This window comes from Sciurus carolinensis, chromosome 3, assembly GCF_902686445.1.
Source record: "Sciurus carolinensis chromosome 3, mSciCar1.2, whole genome shotgun sequence".
In the NCBI taxonomy this organism is placed as follows: Eukaryota; Metazoa; Chordata; class Mammalia; order Rodentia; family Sciuridae; genus Sciurus; species Sciurus carolinensis.
In genome coordinates this window covers 144984282-145001593 of record NC_062215.1, presented here as the reverse complement: position 1 = coordinate 145001593, position 17312 = coordinate 144984282, and the positions used below count along the sequence as shown (strand labels likewise).

Here is a 17312-nt window from a genome sequence, read left to right as displayed (position 1 = left end):
TAATAACTAAAACTAGAACATACTGCTGGGTGCAGCGGCAAATGCCTGTAATCTCAGCAGTCTGGGAGGTTGAGGTAGGAGGATCAAAGCCACCTTCAGCAACTCAGTGCCTGCAATGTGGCTCAGTGTTTAAGTGCCTTTGGGTTTAATCTCTGGTACCAAAAATAAAATTTAGTACTAAAACTATAAGGATAGAAATAGCTGGTAGCTAAGTTGTTTAGCAGTTTATTCTAGGATGGGTTTGAATCATTTCTCTCCATAATAGATCAAGCTATTTACCCCTTCAGTGAAAATGTTTCCTTCTGTTATATTCAACAAATGGTATACTAAATACATAAGTACCAAACTACCTGCTCCCCATACCAGTGATCACCAGAATTAATTCAAATGTGTTCCAAGTGCTCAGAAATAGCTGAGGTAGCATAAGTCAAAGGATCAAATTTTAAATACCATCTTGAAGTCTAAATCCTGGCTTTGCAACTTCCCACTGCATGTCCTCTGTTATTACTTAACTCTTGTGCTTTAGCTTCCTCATCTGCAAGGTAAAAACTGAGCCTAGCTCATCAGGGTATTTGAAGATTACACCAATATATGCAAAGCACCTCAAAATATAACGGAAGTGTTAGCTATTTACCATCACAAAGTTCCTACCTTGCTTTTGCCAAACAAATGATGTAGGAGTGTTATGTTTTGAAAACTGGAAATATTCATTTAGGAAATAAAATTTTTCTTAGTAAAAAACTTAAAGAACCCCCAAACATGGGGCTTGGGTGGTAGAGAGGCACTGGGTTCGATTCTCAGCACCACATATAAATAAATAAAATAAAGGTCCATTGACAACTACAAAAAATAAAAATAAAAAAACTCCCAAACACTAGATTTAACAACTGAAGATTGTACTTCACTACAAGTTTGCTATACTTGAACCAGAATGTTTTTTTTAAGTATAAATCCATAGTTCTGTATCATATGAAACAGCTATGTAATAAAGTTAAATTCAAATTAAACATGAAAATTCATCCACCTAGAAAACCTCCTTTCTCAGAATTCTCTACAGACTCCTTGAAAAAAGCTTAAACTGGAGAACTCTAAAACCACCTTAAGTTATTAAATAAAGACTAACCATTCATTTACATTATTTATTTGGAAATGTTTACACAAGTACAGGGAAACTAAATTTTCAAGACAGTGGATGTTATTAGATTATCATCAGTTTATTATAAAAGAGACATGGAAATTATTTACATGATGAAAAATTTCAGAACTTCAGTGGAATAGGTAGCTTCACACGATGCCACTTCAATAATGATTTGTTTCAGTCTACATACTTTCCAAGAATGTCACCATCTCTAAATAAGAAATAATCCTGCAAATAGAGAAACTATTAGTTAAGACAGGTAAAAGCAAATACTTAACTTCTTTTTAGAACTAGTAAGTTTGCATACCTTGTCATCTAGAACTACTTTGGTGCCTCCATACTCTGGGAGAAGAACTTTATCCCCAACTTTCACACTAACCGGCTGAATCTCTCCACCCTTAAGATAAAAAAGATGTTTATCAGCAACTAGTTCACTTAAGTTAACTTTTTAAATCACTATTAAATCACAATTAATGAAAGGCATTCACTCAAATCCAGTATGTTAAAAGGTAACTGATGGCAACTTTATACTAGAATTGTGGCTTTTCACAACAAAAACTTTATCGCTTTAAAATTGTAATTTGCAATAAGGAATACACTTCAACTAAAACCTGACTTCAGGGTAAAAGCCCAAGGAGAATTCTATTGGAAAAGTGAACTTTAACTAACCAAACTGAACTTTATAATTGTTAAATATTAACATAACCTATGGACTATGTGAAATAAAGGAGTTTTTACTTTTTTGCAGTATTGGGCATAGAACCCTGTAAAGCAGTTTTTACCATACAAAGTGATCATGTTTGATGTCTTCCAACAAAAGTAGTCTTCTACACTTAGCACGTACTTATTTGGTAATTTCCTTTCCACTAAAGTACACATCTGGGTAAAAGGAATAAAGCAGAGTTGCCACTTCAGAAAGCCATCCTACTCCTAACTTCAGGACAGTTCCTTATAGAACTCTGAGGAGACTGGAACAATGTGGTTACCATATCTGAGTCCAAAATACATAAAAGCATTTGCTGCGAATCTTGTCCAACACTTTTAAAGGGCCGACGTCTACACAGTTAACTGGAGAAAATCTATGAGGATAGAGTCAGCCTGCTCCTTTCACAGGTATGCCAATCAAGGTTCCAATGACTGGAGTAATTTCAGTGTTAGAAGTTAATTCTTTCTTAATTCTTAAAAAATCCAGTGATTTATTTGAGGCATAATCTTTGTCTAGTCAAAAACTGGAAGGGTCAGAACTAACCTATCAAATAGCTATTTCATCACATAAAACAAGCAAAGTGATTATTTTACAATCGCTTTCATTGAAGTTAGAGGTGAACTAAGAAATTACCTAGAAAACAATGAGATTCTTAAAAAGCTACTTTTAATAACCCAGAATTTAGTATTTCTTTTTCTCCCACTTCACTCAAAAGTATTAGTTCCACATTGTAGCCCATTTACCTTTCCTTTAGAGCCTGATCCCACAGCTACTACTGTTGCTTGCAATACTTTTCCTTGAGATTTTTCTGGAAGCATAATGCCTCCTTTGGTTACAGTTTCGGCTGCACTTCTTTCGACCAATACTCGGTCAAAGAGTGGTAGAAACTTTCTAAATGCTTGTCCGGCCTGTAAACAAAATACGTTAAAAAGAGTTGAAACAAAACAGTTACGTAAATTATATTCAACAGGCCAAGCCATTGTTTAACAGGCTGTGGCAAATTAAAATTAACACCAAAATTTAGGTTATTCTCAGAAGGTGAAGCTGAATGTTCCACTTTATAATTCCCATTCCCTGTGTTCCTGTGGGGTCCTTGTGGCTTTTCGCCGTCAGCAACCAGACCATTTTTAAAGGTAACCTTAGTTTATTCCAAGGTCAAATATTTTCCGTCCTCAGGTTTTTCTGGACATTTTCAGTAAACGATGAAGGTCAATCTTTTTGCTTGAGGCCATGCTCTTTCTCCAAGACACCCACGAAGACACTGCAGAAGCAGCCACGCGCGCGCCCAGGTTGCCGCCCCCTGCCCACCACGCCTGCGGCACGCGTACGTCCAAAAACCCCGTGGCGGAGGAAGGGGTCGCGCGGGTCTCGCTCCTCCGAGGTACAGGTGGGCACCGGTCACCAAGTTGTTCACCAACTGCCAGGCCCAAAAGAGGGCCGATGGGGGCTTCCCGTTAGACCCAGATCGACCAAGACCCAGCGGCTTCCGGGCCAGGCAGGACTCACCATGACTCTCGCCGCCTCAGCTAGGACTCCGCTCTCGCGCCGCCGCCGCAAAGAGACCCGCAGTCCGGCCCTCAGAACACGTGAAAAGGCCGCCCCGCGCGCAGGCGCGCTCGACCCTGCCCGGCCCCCGCCCCCGGGAGAGAGGGCGGCCGCGCCAGCGCGCGCCGTGATTCGTCCCGAGGACTCTGCGCAGGCCACTGACGCGAGGGTTGGGAGGCGGAAGAAAAGAAGAGCTCTTTCTAGGCTTTTCTAGGCAGCCAGCCGAGGTGAAAGAACCATCCCTGCGTCCCCTCCCGGAAATGACGAGATTTGACCTTTGACTCTCAGAGAGCGCGGCGCTTTCCGGAAAGTTCTGGAACCAGGAGCGGCCCGGGAACCAGCCTTAGTGGGCCCGAGAGGACTGAGCTTGCTGGCCTGACCCTCCGCAGGTAGGAGGGGCGGGGCTCGCGCGCGGGGTATGCAGATGGCCGGGCCCGGCCGACGGGAAGGGGGCGGGTGCCGCCCGCACACGCGGTGCCGCAGGGCGGGGGGGCTGGGGGGCGGAGGGAGGGGACACGGGCTCATTGCCGTGTGCGCCCTGCACTCTGTCCCTCACTCGCCGCAGACGGCCTGCCTTGCCGCGTGCACTTGCTGCCGACGCCCCGCAGGTACGCGGCTGCCCCCCGCCGCCTGGTCCTGGGGCTGACGACCCCGGAGCAGGCCTTTCTCCAACGCAGACCTGCCTGAGTGGGCTGGCGGGCTAGAGCCCCGACTTCTCCGCGGCGCTGTGGGCCCAGCCCCCAGAGCCAGGCCTCGCGGGGCCATGCGGGTTCCTGTCACGTGCGGACGGTTCGCGGGCTCGGTCCAGGCGCGGGATGGAGGACGGACTTGCCTGCGGGATAGAATCTGGGGGAAGCAGCTAGTTGGGCCCTCCGGTGCAACCCGCTCCTGGTCGACTGAAGGGCTCCGGGAGGGTGGCGGCTTCGGTGAAGGAACTGGTTTTTGTCCCCGCTGGCAGCAGAGATACTGTACCTCCACTTTTGACCTTGCTGGGGGCGTCCTGAAGGGAAGACACGTGGGGTTGTGGAGTGGGCCGGGCGGGTGTCCTCAGCATCGCGGCCTTGATATCTGTTCTGATACAGTAACCGCGAGCGGATACATGGAGACTTTTTTGCGGAGTGGCCTTTTGCACCGCCAGAAATACTGGAATTGGTAACCTGCCTCTCTAGCGCTCCTGTCTTGGTTTCATAGGGCATTTTTGGAGTGGTTCTTCTTTCAAGGCCATTTTTATTGGTGAAATATTAACTCGTTTGGAGCGACTGGGGTAGGTGGCCATGGGTAAGGACTTGGATGTGCTTTGTGCTAGGGCTGTAGGTCAGGCCTGGGGGCATCCCTTCTGAGCCAGGGTTAATAGTTGTAAAAACAGCGCCGCGTTCCAAGGCCCAGGCATAGTGGTGGAATCAGAGGTCAGCCAGGCTCACATCGAACTTTGCGTATTCTGTTACCCAGGTGGACATGACTGTACTGGGACACACGGATAGTGCTATTATTGATCATCATCTTTTCTCCTCCAGAAATGCTTCGATTACCCACAGTCCTTCGCCAGATGAGACCAGTGTCTAGGGCACTGGCTCCTCATCTCACTCGGGCTTATGCCAAAGATGTAAAATTCGGTGCGGATGCCCGAGCCTTAATGCTTCAAGGTGTAGACCTTTTAGCCGATGCTGTAGCTGTTACAATGGGGCCAAAGGTATCAGTATTCTTTATTTTAATTACAATATTATTAGGGAATAACGTTTTGTTGATACAGATATCACACTGAACTAGGCAACAATACTTAAAGAATTTGAAATTATTGAATTTTCTGGGGACGGTGTTTTTTTGTGTTTAGACCCAGTAGTCTTAAAACTTAAACCGCTTCAGCCAGATTGACCGTTTATTTTGTACAATGTGTGATGTAATCAGGGAAGTAAATTATAACTCAAGGTGGATTCTTAAAACTGTAAAGTACAATTAATCTTGATTACCTGCCTGAATTAAGTTTTGGATCTTTTCCCAGTAGTTAGTGTTAAGTATAGAGAAAAGAGCATAACTTATGTCTTATAATATCTCAGGAGTGTGTATGTATGTGCATGTATTTATTGTAGTAAAATATACATAACAAAATTTACCTGTTTTTACCTTGTTGAGGATTGAAATCCAGAGCTTTCTGAATGCTGGGTAATTGCTTTACCTCTGAATTACATCCCCATCCATTTTTATTTTATTTTGAAGCAGATTCTCTAAGATGCCCAGACTGGCCTCCAATTTGCCTGATTCTCCTGATTCTCCTGCTGCAGCCTCCTGAGTAGTTGGGATTATAGGCCTATGCCACCTTAACTAAAATTTTGTCTTTTTTTTTTTTTTTTTTTTTTTTTAAGTGAACACTTGAGGGGCATTGAGTATATTTTCATTTGCAACCATCCCTGCCATCCAGCTTCACAACTTTTTAAAATCTGCTTTTGGAAAACTATTACCCATTAAACAATAGCTTCTCATTTTTCCTCCCCAGAGGGGAAGTTTTTATGCCATCTCTCCTTCCAAAGCATATATAAAATTCTAAATCATTGAATACTGAGTGACAGTATTTTAAGAAAGCCTTTGAAGGGGGTATGCAGCCAAGTGATGCTTCATTTCAAATTGAAGCTAGTTCAAATAATGGTTATCTGCTCAGTTATAAAATATTCTGTTTCACATTCAAGAATTGAAAGTAGCAGCTTGGTTGAGATCCCCAAACTGCCATTCCTATATGTGCTGTGTTTAATGTGGACTTTCTTTTCTTGCTGGTTATTTTAGTGAATTTAAAGCAAACAGGCACTAGCCAGAACTTAAGTATGACATTTTAAAAATGTTCTGGAATTTTGTAGTTTGTCCTGTTCTTGTTCATTTTATAAGATGGTATTCTTTTAGTCCCTAGGATTTTCATTTCCCATAATACCTCTTTTAAAGTTAATGCTCTTGGCAGAGAAGTGAAGAGGTCATTTGTAGACCAAGAATGTTGATGAACTTGCCCTTGAGATTCATGTTGTGGGACTGATAAGAATGACACAACTTGTATTTAAACAACCTCTGATTTTAAATAGTTAATTTATTTTTAAAGGCAGTTTTTTTTTTTTTTAAATTTAAATAATCCTTTTAAGAGTAGTCTTTCACATTTTTCTCCTTTTACAATTATAGGGAAGAACGGTAATTATTGAACAGAGTTGGGGAAGTCCCAAAGTAACAAAAGATGGTGTGACTGTTGCAAAGTCAATTGATTTAAAGGATAAATACAAAAATATTGGAGCTAAACTTGTTCAAGATGTTGCCAATAACACAAATGAAGAGGCCGGGGATGGTACCACCACTGCTACTGTACTGGCACGCTCTATTGCGAAGGAAGGCTTTGAGAAGATTAGCAAAGGTGCTAATCCTGTGGAAATCAGAAGAGGTAGGAATGTCTTATGTCACTACTACTACTAAAAGTTCTATTATTGAAGTATGATATTCTCCTGTTGGGTTCTTTTGTGTCATTTAGAGTTGTTGGGTGAAACTGTTGAAAACAGGCCGAATGCTTGAATTAGGAAGACTTGAAATTGACCTTTCCTTGGTCGTTTTCAAAATAATTTTGGTGTTGTGGGACTTCATTTACGAAGTAAATCTTAAGTTACTGTTTCATTGCATATTATCCAACTCCATTGATTAGGAAGAGCACTGGCACAAAAGCTGTATATAGACTTAAGAAATTAAAATATTTGTCATGGCCGAGGTATATAGTTCAATGGTAGAATGCTTGCTTGCCTGGCATGCCTGCAACCCTTGGGTTCAGTCTATAGCACCATTAGTCATCTCAGAATATCTACTGCACATGGAAGTAATGAATCCAAGCATCACAATATATGTTCTTGAACTAGGTGTGATGTTAGCCGTTGATGCTGTAATTGAGGAACTTAAGAAGCAGTCTAAACCTGTGACAACTCCTGAAGAAATTGCCCAGGTAAGGATATCATAATATGTTATGCAGCCAGAGAAACAAGTTGTATCCCGTTTGTTTACAATGAATCATAATAAGTAAATTTAGAAATATATGTAAATTATGATAAAGGTTTGTTGTTTTTAATAGTATGTATGGGTTAGTTTGTTATTTTGGTTTTTTTCAGTACTGGAGATTGAATCCCAGGGGTGCTTTACCCTACTGAGCTATACCCCAGTCCTTTTTATTTTATATTATGAAGCAGGGTCTTGGTAAGTTGTCCATGCTGGCCCAGAAGTTACCTCTTTCTTCAGCCTCCCAAGTTACTGGGATTGCCTGCATATACCACCATGCCCAGCAGTCCTAAAACATATTTGACATTCTATGACCATGATTTGGATTTTTTTTTTTTTTTTTTTCATTTCTTTTTGTGCTTGGGATAAAATCCAGGGCCTATGCACATACATGGTAGGCAAGACCACCAATCTCATCCCTAGCCCCATAATTTGGATCTTAATGGGTTATTAGTTCTACGTGGCTATAAAATGGATTCATATACATGTGAAGATGTTCTTAGCTCTTGTCAGAAGTGCTTTTACTTGCAAAGCTACAGATCCTATCTAGGGACTTGCACATGCTAGGCAAAGCACTTTATTACAGAATTAAACTCCTACCCCTTATGTCGGTTTGTGAGATCACCTTGTTTGCCAAAGAAAAATAATGAGATGGGTTTTTGTCTAAGATAATGTATTTATTCCATCTTCAAAGTAATGGATTTAAAAAACATTGAACCAGAGAACCAATATTTAATTAAAACTATTATACCACCAGGTACACACCTATAATCCCAGCTACTAGGGAGACTGAGGCAGGAGGATCCCAAGTTGCTTACCAGCCTGAGCAACAAGACCCTGTGTCAAAATTTTTTTTAAAAAAGTTTTAAAGGCCTGGAGTGTTGCTCATTGACGAAGTGCTTATCTAGTATGTGTGAGGTCGCAGGTTCAGTATCTAGTACGAAAAGAGGGGGAAAAACTATTATATCATAAATGATCTTCTCTTCTGGGTAGAAGGTTTGGAAGTTGCTAGGACATGAGAAGGGAGTTGATTAAGGATAATAGCATTACCATTTAATTTTGATGGGTAACAATTATTTCAGGTTGCTACAATATCTGCAAATGGAGACAAAGAAATTGGCAACATCATTTCTGATGCAATGAAAAAGGTTGGAAGAAAGGGTGTGATCACAGTAAAGGTAAGTGTGTTTGGTTTTTTGTTTTGAGACAGGATCTTGCTTTGTCGCCCAGATTGGCCCTGAATTCCTGGGCTCAAGCCATCCTTCTGTTTCCTAAGTAGCCACTGCATCTGCTTGGCAACTTTGTATTTTAATGATAGCTTGAATGAGGTATCTGATAATTGAAACTTAAGTTTTCCAAGTAGAAAAGGTCAATCCATGGGTTTTGGCTAGAATATTCTGTTTTATTCCTTAATGTGTACTCTTCACATCTCTACAGACTTTATACTTACTGGGTTTTGGGTGAATTGATAGTTTTGGTTTCCTGCAATGAATCTGTCCTAACTTAGGTGATACTGTTTTATCCAGCTGTTAGAATTATTCAAATATGCAGTTTTGGGAATTGTTGGAGAATTGGAATTGGGTCCTCTAGGAATTTGCATACTCCTTTCTAAATGACTTATGACCAGTGGGGTGTATTTTTATTAATTAGGTCTATAATTTCAAGTTTTGTGTTTTATCAGTTAAATACCTATACCTAATTCTTTGACCATTTAATAGGATGGAAAAACACTCAATGATGAATTAGAAATTATCGAAGGCATGAAGTTTGATCGAGGTTATATTTCTCCCTACTTCATTAATACATCAAAAGGTAACAAAAAATTTTAAAATACACTTCATTATTGTATTTCACACTATAGGCATTAGTTGGTGGCATACCTCTAAAAAACAGGTTTGTAATGTTCTAAAAATTATAGTAAATGGAGGAAAACATGAACTCATTCACCACTTTTTTTTAAATGACAGTGAAACTTTGGTTTAACTTTTCATTAAATAAGTTGCAGTCATATTCTCAGTAGTTAAACTTTGATTTGAAATGTACATTATTTTTGCAGGTCAGAAATGTGAATTCCAGGATGCTTATGTTCTATTGAGTGAAAAGAAAATATCTAGCGTCCAGTCCATCGTACCTGCTCTTGAAATTGCCAATGCTCACCGGAAACCCTTGGTCATAATTGCTGAAGATGTTGATGGAGAAGCTCTAAGTACACTTGTTTTGAACAGGTAATAGGCAGTGTATTTGATGGTTTATATTTGTAGGGGAAATAATTACTTTATATTGCTGTTTGAGATCTTTATTGTGTATCTCCACATTTGATTCACTTGTGTTTTGTTTTTTGGTACTGGAAGTTGAATGCAGGGGTGTGGAGTTACTGAGTCACATCCCCAGCCTTCTTTTTAAAAAATGCTTAGGGTCTCATTAGGTTGCTAAGGCTGACTTTGAACTTTTACATCCTCCTGCTTCAGCCTCCTCTATCTCTAGGATTATAGGCATGTGCTGTCACATCTGGCTTGATTTACCTGTTAGTGCCTAGAGTAATAAAAAAGTTTTCTTGATCAAAAAATAATTTTTAGAATGTAATTTCAGATTAAACAGGTAAGAAAAAATAAACAGATAAATAAATAACTCATTCTTTAAAAATTGAAGATCTAAGTGAATTTGGTGATTAGACACTTATTCTGTTAAACATTTAATAAATTGTTTGGAAAAAGAAATTACCATTCAAGTGAGTTCTCTTCATTAGTATGCATTTAAATTTTGGAATTTTAAGATAAGTAGTGTTCATGCTATAAACAGAATCTCAGGTATTATTAAGATGCATATTCTTTATCTTAGAGGTATACCTAGATTGAGACATATCAAATGCTAAACTTTCTAATTTTGTTATAGTGAAAATGTACAAATTCATAGATGTGTTTCAGAGATGACATACCTTGACTTGACCCAAAAGTTCTAAGTGAGCTTGCTTAATGTGGAGGTTTTCTTAGCTTAGGTTTCCAGTGTGTGGGAAGTGGGTGCCAAGAAAAACCTTGTACATGGTGAAATTTGAAGCCTACCTACATTGATGTTTGGGGTTTTTTTGTTTTTTGCCATGCTGAGGATCGACACAAGGCCTCACATATGCAAAGCTACATTCACAGCCCCTAAAGCCAACAGATTTGGTTGTACAGACTGATAGCTGTAAAGTTGATATCTGATGCACTTGGCCTATCATCATAGCTTACTCTTATGATTTCTATTTGCTTCAATACAATAGACCAGCTCTGACTCAAAATCTGAATATTGCTTCTATTCTACAATCTGCTTTCAGGTGGACATTTCTTTCATTCTATATTCCAAGTATTCATTAACCTGATAAAATTTCAGGTGAACTTAATACTGCCAGTCAGCTTCTTTTATAACATTTAGTTTAAAGGAATGCATTTAGAACATTGCTTTTTTATACTTGATAACTTGTTTCTAATATTAAGTGGGAACCCATAGAGTAAACTGTTCATTAGAAGACTCAAATTTAATATTTATTACTACTATTTGTACCAGTCATAAAATAGTTATCAGTATACCTTTCAACCTAACATGATGTCTTTTTGGTTCTTGGGTCTAGCTGTTGAATTGGAATGTGAGACTGACAGTTTATTAAAATAAGGAAGTCACATAGGAATATGAATATGAGTTAGAAAATAGTCCTCTATCTCGTATCTTTCTAGTCTTAATTGTAGTTAGGAAAGAAGAAAGAAAACCAGTGGCAGCAGTCCTAAGTAATCTTAATAGTACCACAAGTTAAGCATTTTTATTCTATTAAATCTTATCATTAATGTTCTTAACAGGCTAAAAGTTGGTCTTCAGGTTGTTGCAGTTAAAGCTCCAGGTTTTGGTGACAACAGAAAAAACCAACTTAAAGATATGGCTATTGCTACTGGGGGCGCAGTAAGTTAAATAAATGTGATATTCATTTACTGAATGTTATTTATGCTTCCAGGTCTGAAATGTATGAGTAAACATCTTCTGTCTGTTTCTATTGGATATTTGGAAAGTGGGAGTTAGATTAGGTCCCTTTCTTTAACTTGCCATGAGTCTGATATAAGAATGGGCTTATTGACTATATATCTGTTCTTAGTTGTGAAAGAATATGATAGAAAGGATATAGAACTTAAGGAATTTAGACCTTGGGTGTTTTTAAATAATACTAATTGACAGTTGTGATGATCAAGAAGCTGGAAATGTAATGAAAGTACTATATTCAAGTCTCCTTCTGGACTACCAGTGCTTTGAAATCTCATTTCAAAAAATATATACAGTATTTCAAGATGTTTCTCTTGTCAAAATACTGGCATTATATGTTAATAAATTTGGTACAAAGGAAGACACAGTAACCTATGAGGATTCACTTTGCAATGTTTTTTCATAGGTGTTTGGTGAGGAGGGTTTGACCCTAAATATTGAAGATGTTCAGCCTCACGACTTAGGAAAAGTTGGAGAGGTCATTGTCACCAAAGATGATGCCATGCTTTTGAAAGGAAAAGGTGATAAAGCTCAAATTGAAAAGCGTATTCAAGAAATCGCAGAACAATTAGAAACCACAACTAGTGAATATGAAAAGGAAAAACTAAATGAACGACTGGCAAAACTTTCAGATGGAGTAGCTGTGCTGAAGGTAAGATCCATTGTAGTGGGGAAGTATCTTGGGTTCTGAGCCTTCTTTTTTTTTTTTTTTTTTATTGGGATTGGACCCACAGATGCTTAACCACTGGGATATATATATATATATATATATTTTTTGTTTTGTTTGTTTTTTTTAATTTAGGGATAGTCTCATTGAGTTGCTAGGGCCTTGCTAAGTTGCTTTGAACTCACATTCTTACTGCCTCAGCCTCCTGAGCCACTAGAAATACAGGCATGTGCCACTGTACCCAGCTTCAATTTTTCATCTTTTATTTTTTTTAATTACTTTTTTGGTGGTCCTCATCTTGAATGGGAGAGGCCCATACTACTTGAAATTCTTTTAATGTTCAGGTTGGTGGGACAAGTGATGTCGAAGTGAATGAAAAGAAAGACAGAGTTACAGATGCCCTCAATGCTACAAGAGCTGCTGTTGAAGAAGGCATTGTTCTGGGTGGGGGTTGTGCTCTGCTTCGGTGCATTCCAGCCTTGGACTCACTAACTCCAGCTAATGAAGATCAAAAAATTGGTAAATAAAACTTTCAAATGAGTTTACTTGAGACCTGATTTTAGTTTCCTGAATAACTAAAGTAGAATAATATAGTGGCAGTGCCAGAGGGAGCTGATAAATTATCACCTTATGGGGGGATGATGTTACCTATGGCAGGATTGAATTTTCCTATATCAGTATCCTCACACATCAGAATTGTATTATAATTACTACCAAAAGGAAGTAAATTTGCTAAACGTTTGTTTACTTTGTAGGCATAGAAATCATTAAAAGAACACTCAAAATTCCTGCAATGACCATTGCTAAGAATGCAGGTGTTGAAGGATCTCTGATAGTTGAGAAAATTCTGCAGAGTTCCTCAGAAGTTGGTTATGATGCTATGCTTGGAGATTTTGTGAATATGGTGGAAAAAGGAATCATTGACCCAACAAAGGTAAATAGTTGCATATTTAAGATTTCATTAAATAAGTTATACTCAGTTTTCTATGGGAAAAATAACATTTCATTATATTTTTTATAGGTTGTAAGAACTGCTCTACTGGATGCTGCTGGAGTTGCTTCTCTGTTAACTACAGCAGAAGTTGTAGTTACAGAAATTCCTAAAGAAGAAAAGGACCCTGGAATGGGTGCAATGGGTGGAATGGGAGGTGGTATGGGAGGTGGCATGTTCTAACTCTCAGAATAGTGCTTTACCATTATTAATGAACTGTGACAGGAAGCTCAAGGCAGGGTTCCTCACCAATAACTTCAGAGAAGTCAGTGAAGAAAATGACTGAAGAAAAGGCTGGTTGATGTTTAAGAAAATCACTATAACCATCAGTTACTGGTTTCAGTTGACAATATATAATGGTTTACTGCTGTCATTGTCCATGCCTACAGATAATTTATTTTGTATTTTTGAATAAAAAGACATTTGTACATTCCTGATACTGGGTGCAAGAGCCATGTACCAGTGTACTGCTTTCAACTTAAATCACTGAGGCATTTCTACTACTATTCTGCTAAAACCAGGATTTTAGTGCTTGCCATCATCAGATGAGAAGTTCAGAAGCAGCCTTTCTGGAGAATAAGAATAATTGTGTACAAAGTAGAAGAAATATCCAATTATGTGCAACCTTTGTGTAATAAAAATTTGTTTAAAGTTAATATTTGTGTTAGCCTTTATATAATCTACAAGATAGGAGGAATGAAGGCAAGTTGGGTCAGAGGGGCAGAGCTTGCAGGTATAAAACACTGCATCTATAGAATTTTCAAGTTGCTTTTTTCGGGGGTGGGGTACTGAGGATTGAACCCAGAGGTGCTTAACCACTGAGTCATATCCCCAGCCCTTCTTTATATTTTATTTAGAAACAGGGTCTTGCTGAGCTGCTTAGGGCCTTGCTAAGTTGCTGAGGCTGACTTTGAACTCATGATCCTCCTGCCTCAGCCTCGTGAGCCGCTAGGATTACAGGTGTGTGCCACCAGTCAGGCACGTTAATCTTTTCTTAACACTGAATTGCATTATTACATTGGTAATTGAAGTTTTAAAAGAAGGCATAAATCCTATAGCGGAAATGTTGGGTGTATTGAGACCTGGTCATAAAAGGTAACCTATTTTTGTGGGAACTATGGTATCTTGCAGGGAGCCAACAAATGAACAAAGCCAAGTCCTATGTCAGTGGCAATAAGGAGTGTGCCATTCCAGCACGCATAGTAGAAATGGGAATCTGATCTGATAGTGTATTGTCTAGGCCTTTTGTGTGTAGTGCTGGGGATAAAACCCAGGGATTTGGATATGCTAAGCAAGCACCATTGAGCCATGTCCCAATGCATTTTATTTTTTGGTAACGTGAAAGTTCTGGCTCAGTGTACTAGATATCTGTCTTGAAGCTACAGAATGTACCTACTCTTTGTGGGAAGGGATTTTACTTAGCTTGGTACTGGGTTGCTGCTATAAGCTAGGCATTGAGGCAGATGCTCTTGCTGTCTTTGGCAATGCAGGGGATCAAATCCAGGGCCTAGTGCATGTTAGGCAAATGCTTTGCCACTAAGCTGTATGCCTAGTCCTGCTTTTTTTTTTTTTTTTAAGGGTTATTTGAGTGCAAACCAGTCTTGTGAGGTGGGCGGGGGCTCTTGGATGAGATCTTTGGGAACAGATTTTTGCTGGAGAGGTCTGACTGCTCAGTGAGCCGCCTAGGACAGCTCTCTTCTTTAAATGACGTGGGACCTCCCAGTGCACAGATATCTTGGGCATCAGCCTCTAGCATTAGACATGACAGCTGGGAGAGGCTGGGGAGTATATCAGGGGCTCCCCTGGGGCCAGCTGGGGAGGAGGGTGGTAGCCTTCAGCGTCAGGACTGGGCTCATAACTGTGAAGGCAGGAGCCAAAAGCTGTAACCTACTCTATGCATCAGAAGAGTCTTTTGGAAGATCTTTTTCTTATAGAAAAATCAGGAAAGGAGTCACAAGTAAAGCCAGAAAGCTGAGTAGTTTAAGGAAACTTTCAAAGGAAGACAGGGATTCTTGGACAGTTCAAGTTTTGGTGGCCTTGAGTGTTTGGTCCCACTGTCAGGATGGCGTTTCTGGCTCCCTCCCATTTTCCTGGGCCTGTGAGGCGGAACTGGTATGAGGAGCAGGGACCGAAGAAGATGGCCAAAGCCAGGTGTGGATCCGTCAGGAGCAGAGAGAAGAGATTGGGCTTTGCATTGATACTGGTCGGGAGTTTGTCTACGTATGCAATATAATCTGATTGTAAAGTCTTGCAGTAGCACAAACCAAACCCGCTGGGCTTGTTTTGTTTCCTTTCCTCAACTTCCTTTACCCTGATGCTGGGTGGGGGCAATGTGTTCAGACCTTTCAGAACTCGTACAGCCCATCGAGCTTGTACCTCTCCTGTGGGAATCATGGAGCCGAAGGGCTTGATGAGGCCAATAACAGGGTTGGCTTTTGCAGATGCGCCGGGAAGACATACTTGTACAGGGACACCTGGCCAGCTTCCACTTTCACGAAAGATTCCTGCTGTCCTTATCTTGAACATAACTTGGGTAGAAGTAGAGGGAGGTTAAACGGTCCATCACAGATAAGAAGTCTTAAGTCAATTGAAATCCTCCACCTATAATACTTTTGCTTTGGTAATTTGGTCAACAGATTTGAGATGAAGTGACCTGTTAACAAAAGGTTTTTAGAAAAGGAACATAAGGATTTCCAGTGAGCTCAAGGAGGCTGAAGTAAAAACTGTCAGTCCTATTTCTAACCCAAGGGCTATTAAGTGGTAAGAGTTTACCTTTGAACTTAACCAAAGAACAAGCTGGCAACTGCCCAGGACCTAAGCAATTGATGCAAGAAAACCCAAAAAAGTTGCAGCCAGATTTGGAAATTTTTTTTTTCTTAGCCTTAAGTGAAAACATCCATGGTCACACTTAATGATGGAATCAGGAGTAGACCCATAGGCCTAAACTCTTAAGTCTTAATCCTTTCCGTTCTACCTCTTCCAAAATACATAAATGAAAAAGTCAATAAATCCATTCTTAGGCCAGGCTCATCACAAATTAAAAGATGAAAGGGACTTTAATCCAACTTCCACCTCCCAAATATCCAACAGAAAAAAGACAGTACCAGTGAAAAGCATATGTTCTACCTATAAAGTGATATCAAAAGTTTTGGGTAGGTTCTAGAAAGGAGCAGGAATATCAAAATGGTTACATACACAGTATTTAGTTGAGATTAAAGTCAGTTACTGTGGATCAGGAAATAGGTATTTGGATCCCTTAAGGAAACCTGCTGCAAGATAGTTCATGGAAATTCCCGGGTAACCACACAAAAAATGTCAGGGTGCCAATGAGTGTTGACCTACAAAGAAAAGCAGGGTGGAATGGCCTTACTATGAAAACAAGCAGGATTTAATTGCCTTTCTGCTAAGAATCTATTTGAACAAAGAAGGGGCTTTTCAAATAAAAATGTCCAGAATTAGGTAGAGAGGGAAGTAAACAGTGATCTCCAACTATGGAAATAAACCTGGATAAACAAAGGAATAACCAAAGGAAAAGGAATGCCCCTGTAGAGTCAGATCCTGCTAATTCAGGGAAATTGTTGAGGAAATGAACACTTCTATTTTAACCAAGATAGCCCCTACTAGGCTCAGATTTCAGAGAATCCAAAAAACTACAGTTTGGGGATTTAGGACTTAAAGTATCTTCCTGGTTCTCACAAACAGCAGTTAATTCAGTATAATCATTTTCAAATTGGGTTAAATGTTGGGAACTGTCAATGTCAGGAGTTAAGTAGCCAATTGTGGTGGTGCACGCCTGTAATCCCAGTGACTGCAAATTCTAGGCCAGCCTCAGTAATTTAGTGAGACCCTGTCTCAAAAAATAAAAAGGGCTGGGGATGTAGCTCAGTGGCAAAGTGTCCCTGGGTTCAATCCCAGTACCTAAAAAAAAAAAAAAAAAAAAAATTAAATTAAAAAAATTAAAAAAAAAAAAAGGTAAGAGTGCACACCTGTAATTCCAGAGACTTGGGAGGATGAAGCAGAAGGATTGCAATGTTAAGAAGGCATACCCGGTAATTTAAGACCTTGTCTCAAAATAAAGAACTGGAGATGCTCAGTGCTTGCCTAGTATGCAGAGGCCCTGGGTCCGGTCCCCAGCACTCTCCTCCCTAAAATGGAAACAGGGTTCCCTGGCTACCATAGTTTATGACAGGAAAAAATCAAATGGATCTAAAACACAGTTACTACTTGAGAGCATGTATACTTTCAACAACATTCA

General features: G+C 39.8%; 2 protein-coding genes across 4 annotated transcripts in view; one reads left to right on the top strand and one right to left on the bottom strand.

Moving 5' to 3' along the window:
• Positions 1–3590, bottom strand: part of Hspe1 (heat shock protein family E (Hsp10) member 1) — a 34733-nt gene extending 31143 nt beyond the window's left edge. The window contains exons 1-4 of one of the 2 annotated variants that reach the window (XM_047544114.1): positions 3351–3590; positions 2588–2752; positions 1446–1535; positions 1194–1366 (exon numbers count right to left, since the gene is read on the bottom strand). In XM_047544114.1, coding sequence (XP_047400070.1) covers positions 1316–1366; positions 1446–1535; positions 2588–2752; positions 3351–3353 — 309 coding nt within the window. In that variant the 5' untranslated portion in view covers positions 3354–3590 and the 3' untranslated portion in view covers positions 1194–1315. Of the gene's footprint in view, positions 1–1193; positions 1367–1445; positions 1536–2587; positions 2753–3350 lie in introns of those variants that run through there. The other variant, XM_047544115.1, reaches the window with a different exon arrangement.
• Positions 3591–3621: 31 nt separating this feature from the next.
• Hspd1 (heat shock protein family D (Hsp60) member 1) lies at positions 3622–13713 on the top strand. 2 transcript variants are annotated; one of them, XM_047544110.1, is made up of 12 exons: positions 3622–3778; positions 4904–5079; positions 6546–6798; positions 7262–7344; positions 8477–8572; positions 9113–9206; positions 9451–9619; positions 11225–11324; positions 11806–12051; positions 12411–12585; positions 12822–13000; positions 13088–13713. In XM_047544110.1, the coding sequence occupies exons 2-12, from the start codon at positions 4906–4908 to the stop codon at positions 13238–13240; spliced, it is 1722 nt and encodes a 573-aa protein (XP_047400066.1). In that variant the 5' UTR covers positions 3622–3778; positions 4904–4905; the 3' UTR covers positions 13241–13713. The 2 variants fall into 2 exon arrangements, with proteins under 2 accessions (XP_047400066.1, XP_047400068.1); XM_047544112.1 differs by lacking the exon at positions 3622–3778 and adding an exon at positions 3892–3997.
• The last annotated feature ends 3599 nt before the right edge of the window (positions 13714–17312 follow it).

Coding starts and splice junctions, on each gene's coding strand:
- Hspd1 (XM_047544110.1), top strand. CDS start 4,906: ATGCTTCGATTACCCACAGTCCTTCGCCAGATGAGACCAGTGTCTAGG. Junction 12,586..12,821: donor TAATGAAGATCAAAAAATTG/GTAAATAAAACT, acceptor TTTACTTTGTAG/GCATAGAAATCATTAAAAGA. Junction 13,001..13,087: donor GAATCATTGACCCAACAAAG/GTAAATAGTTGC, acceptor TATTTTTTATAG/GTTGTAAGAACTGCTCTACT.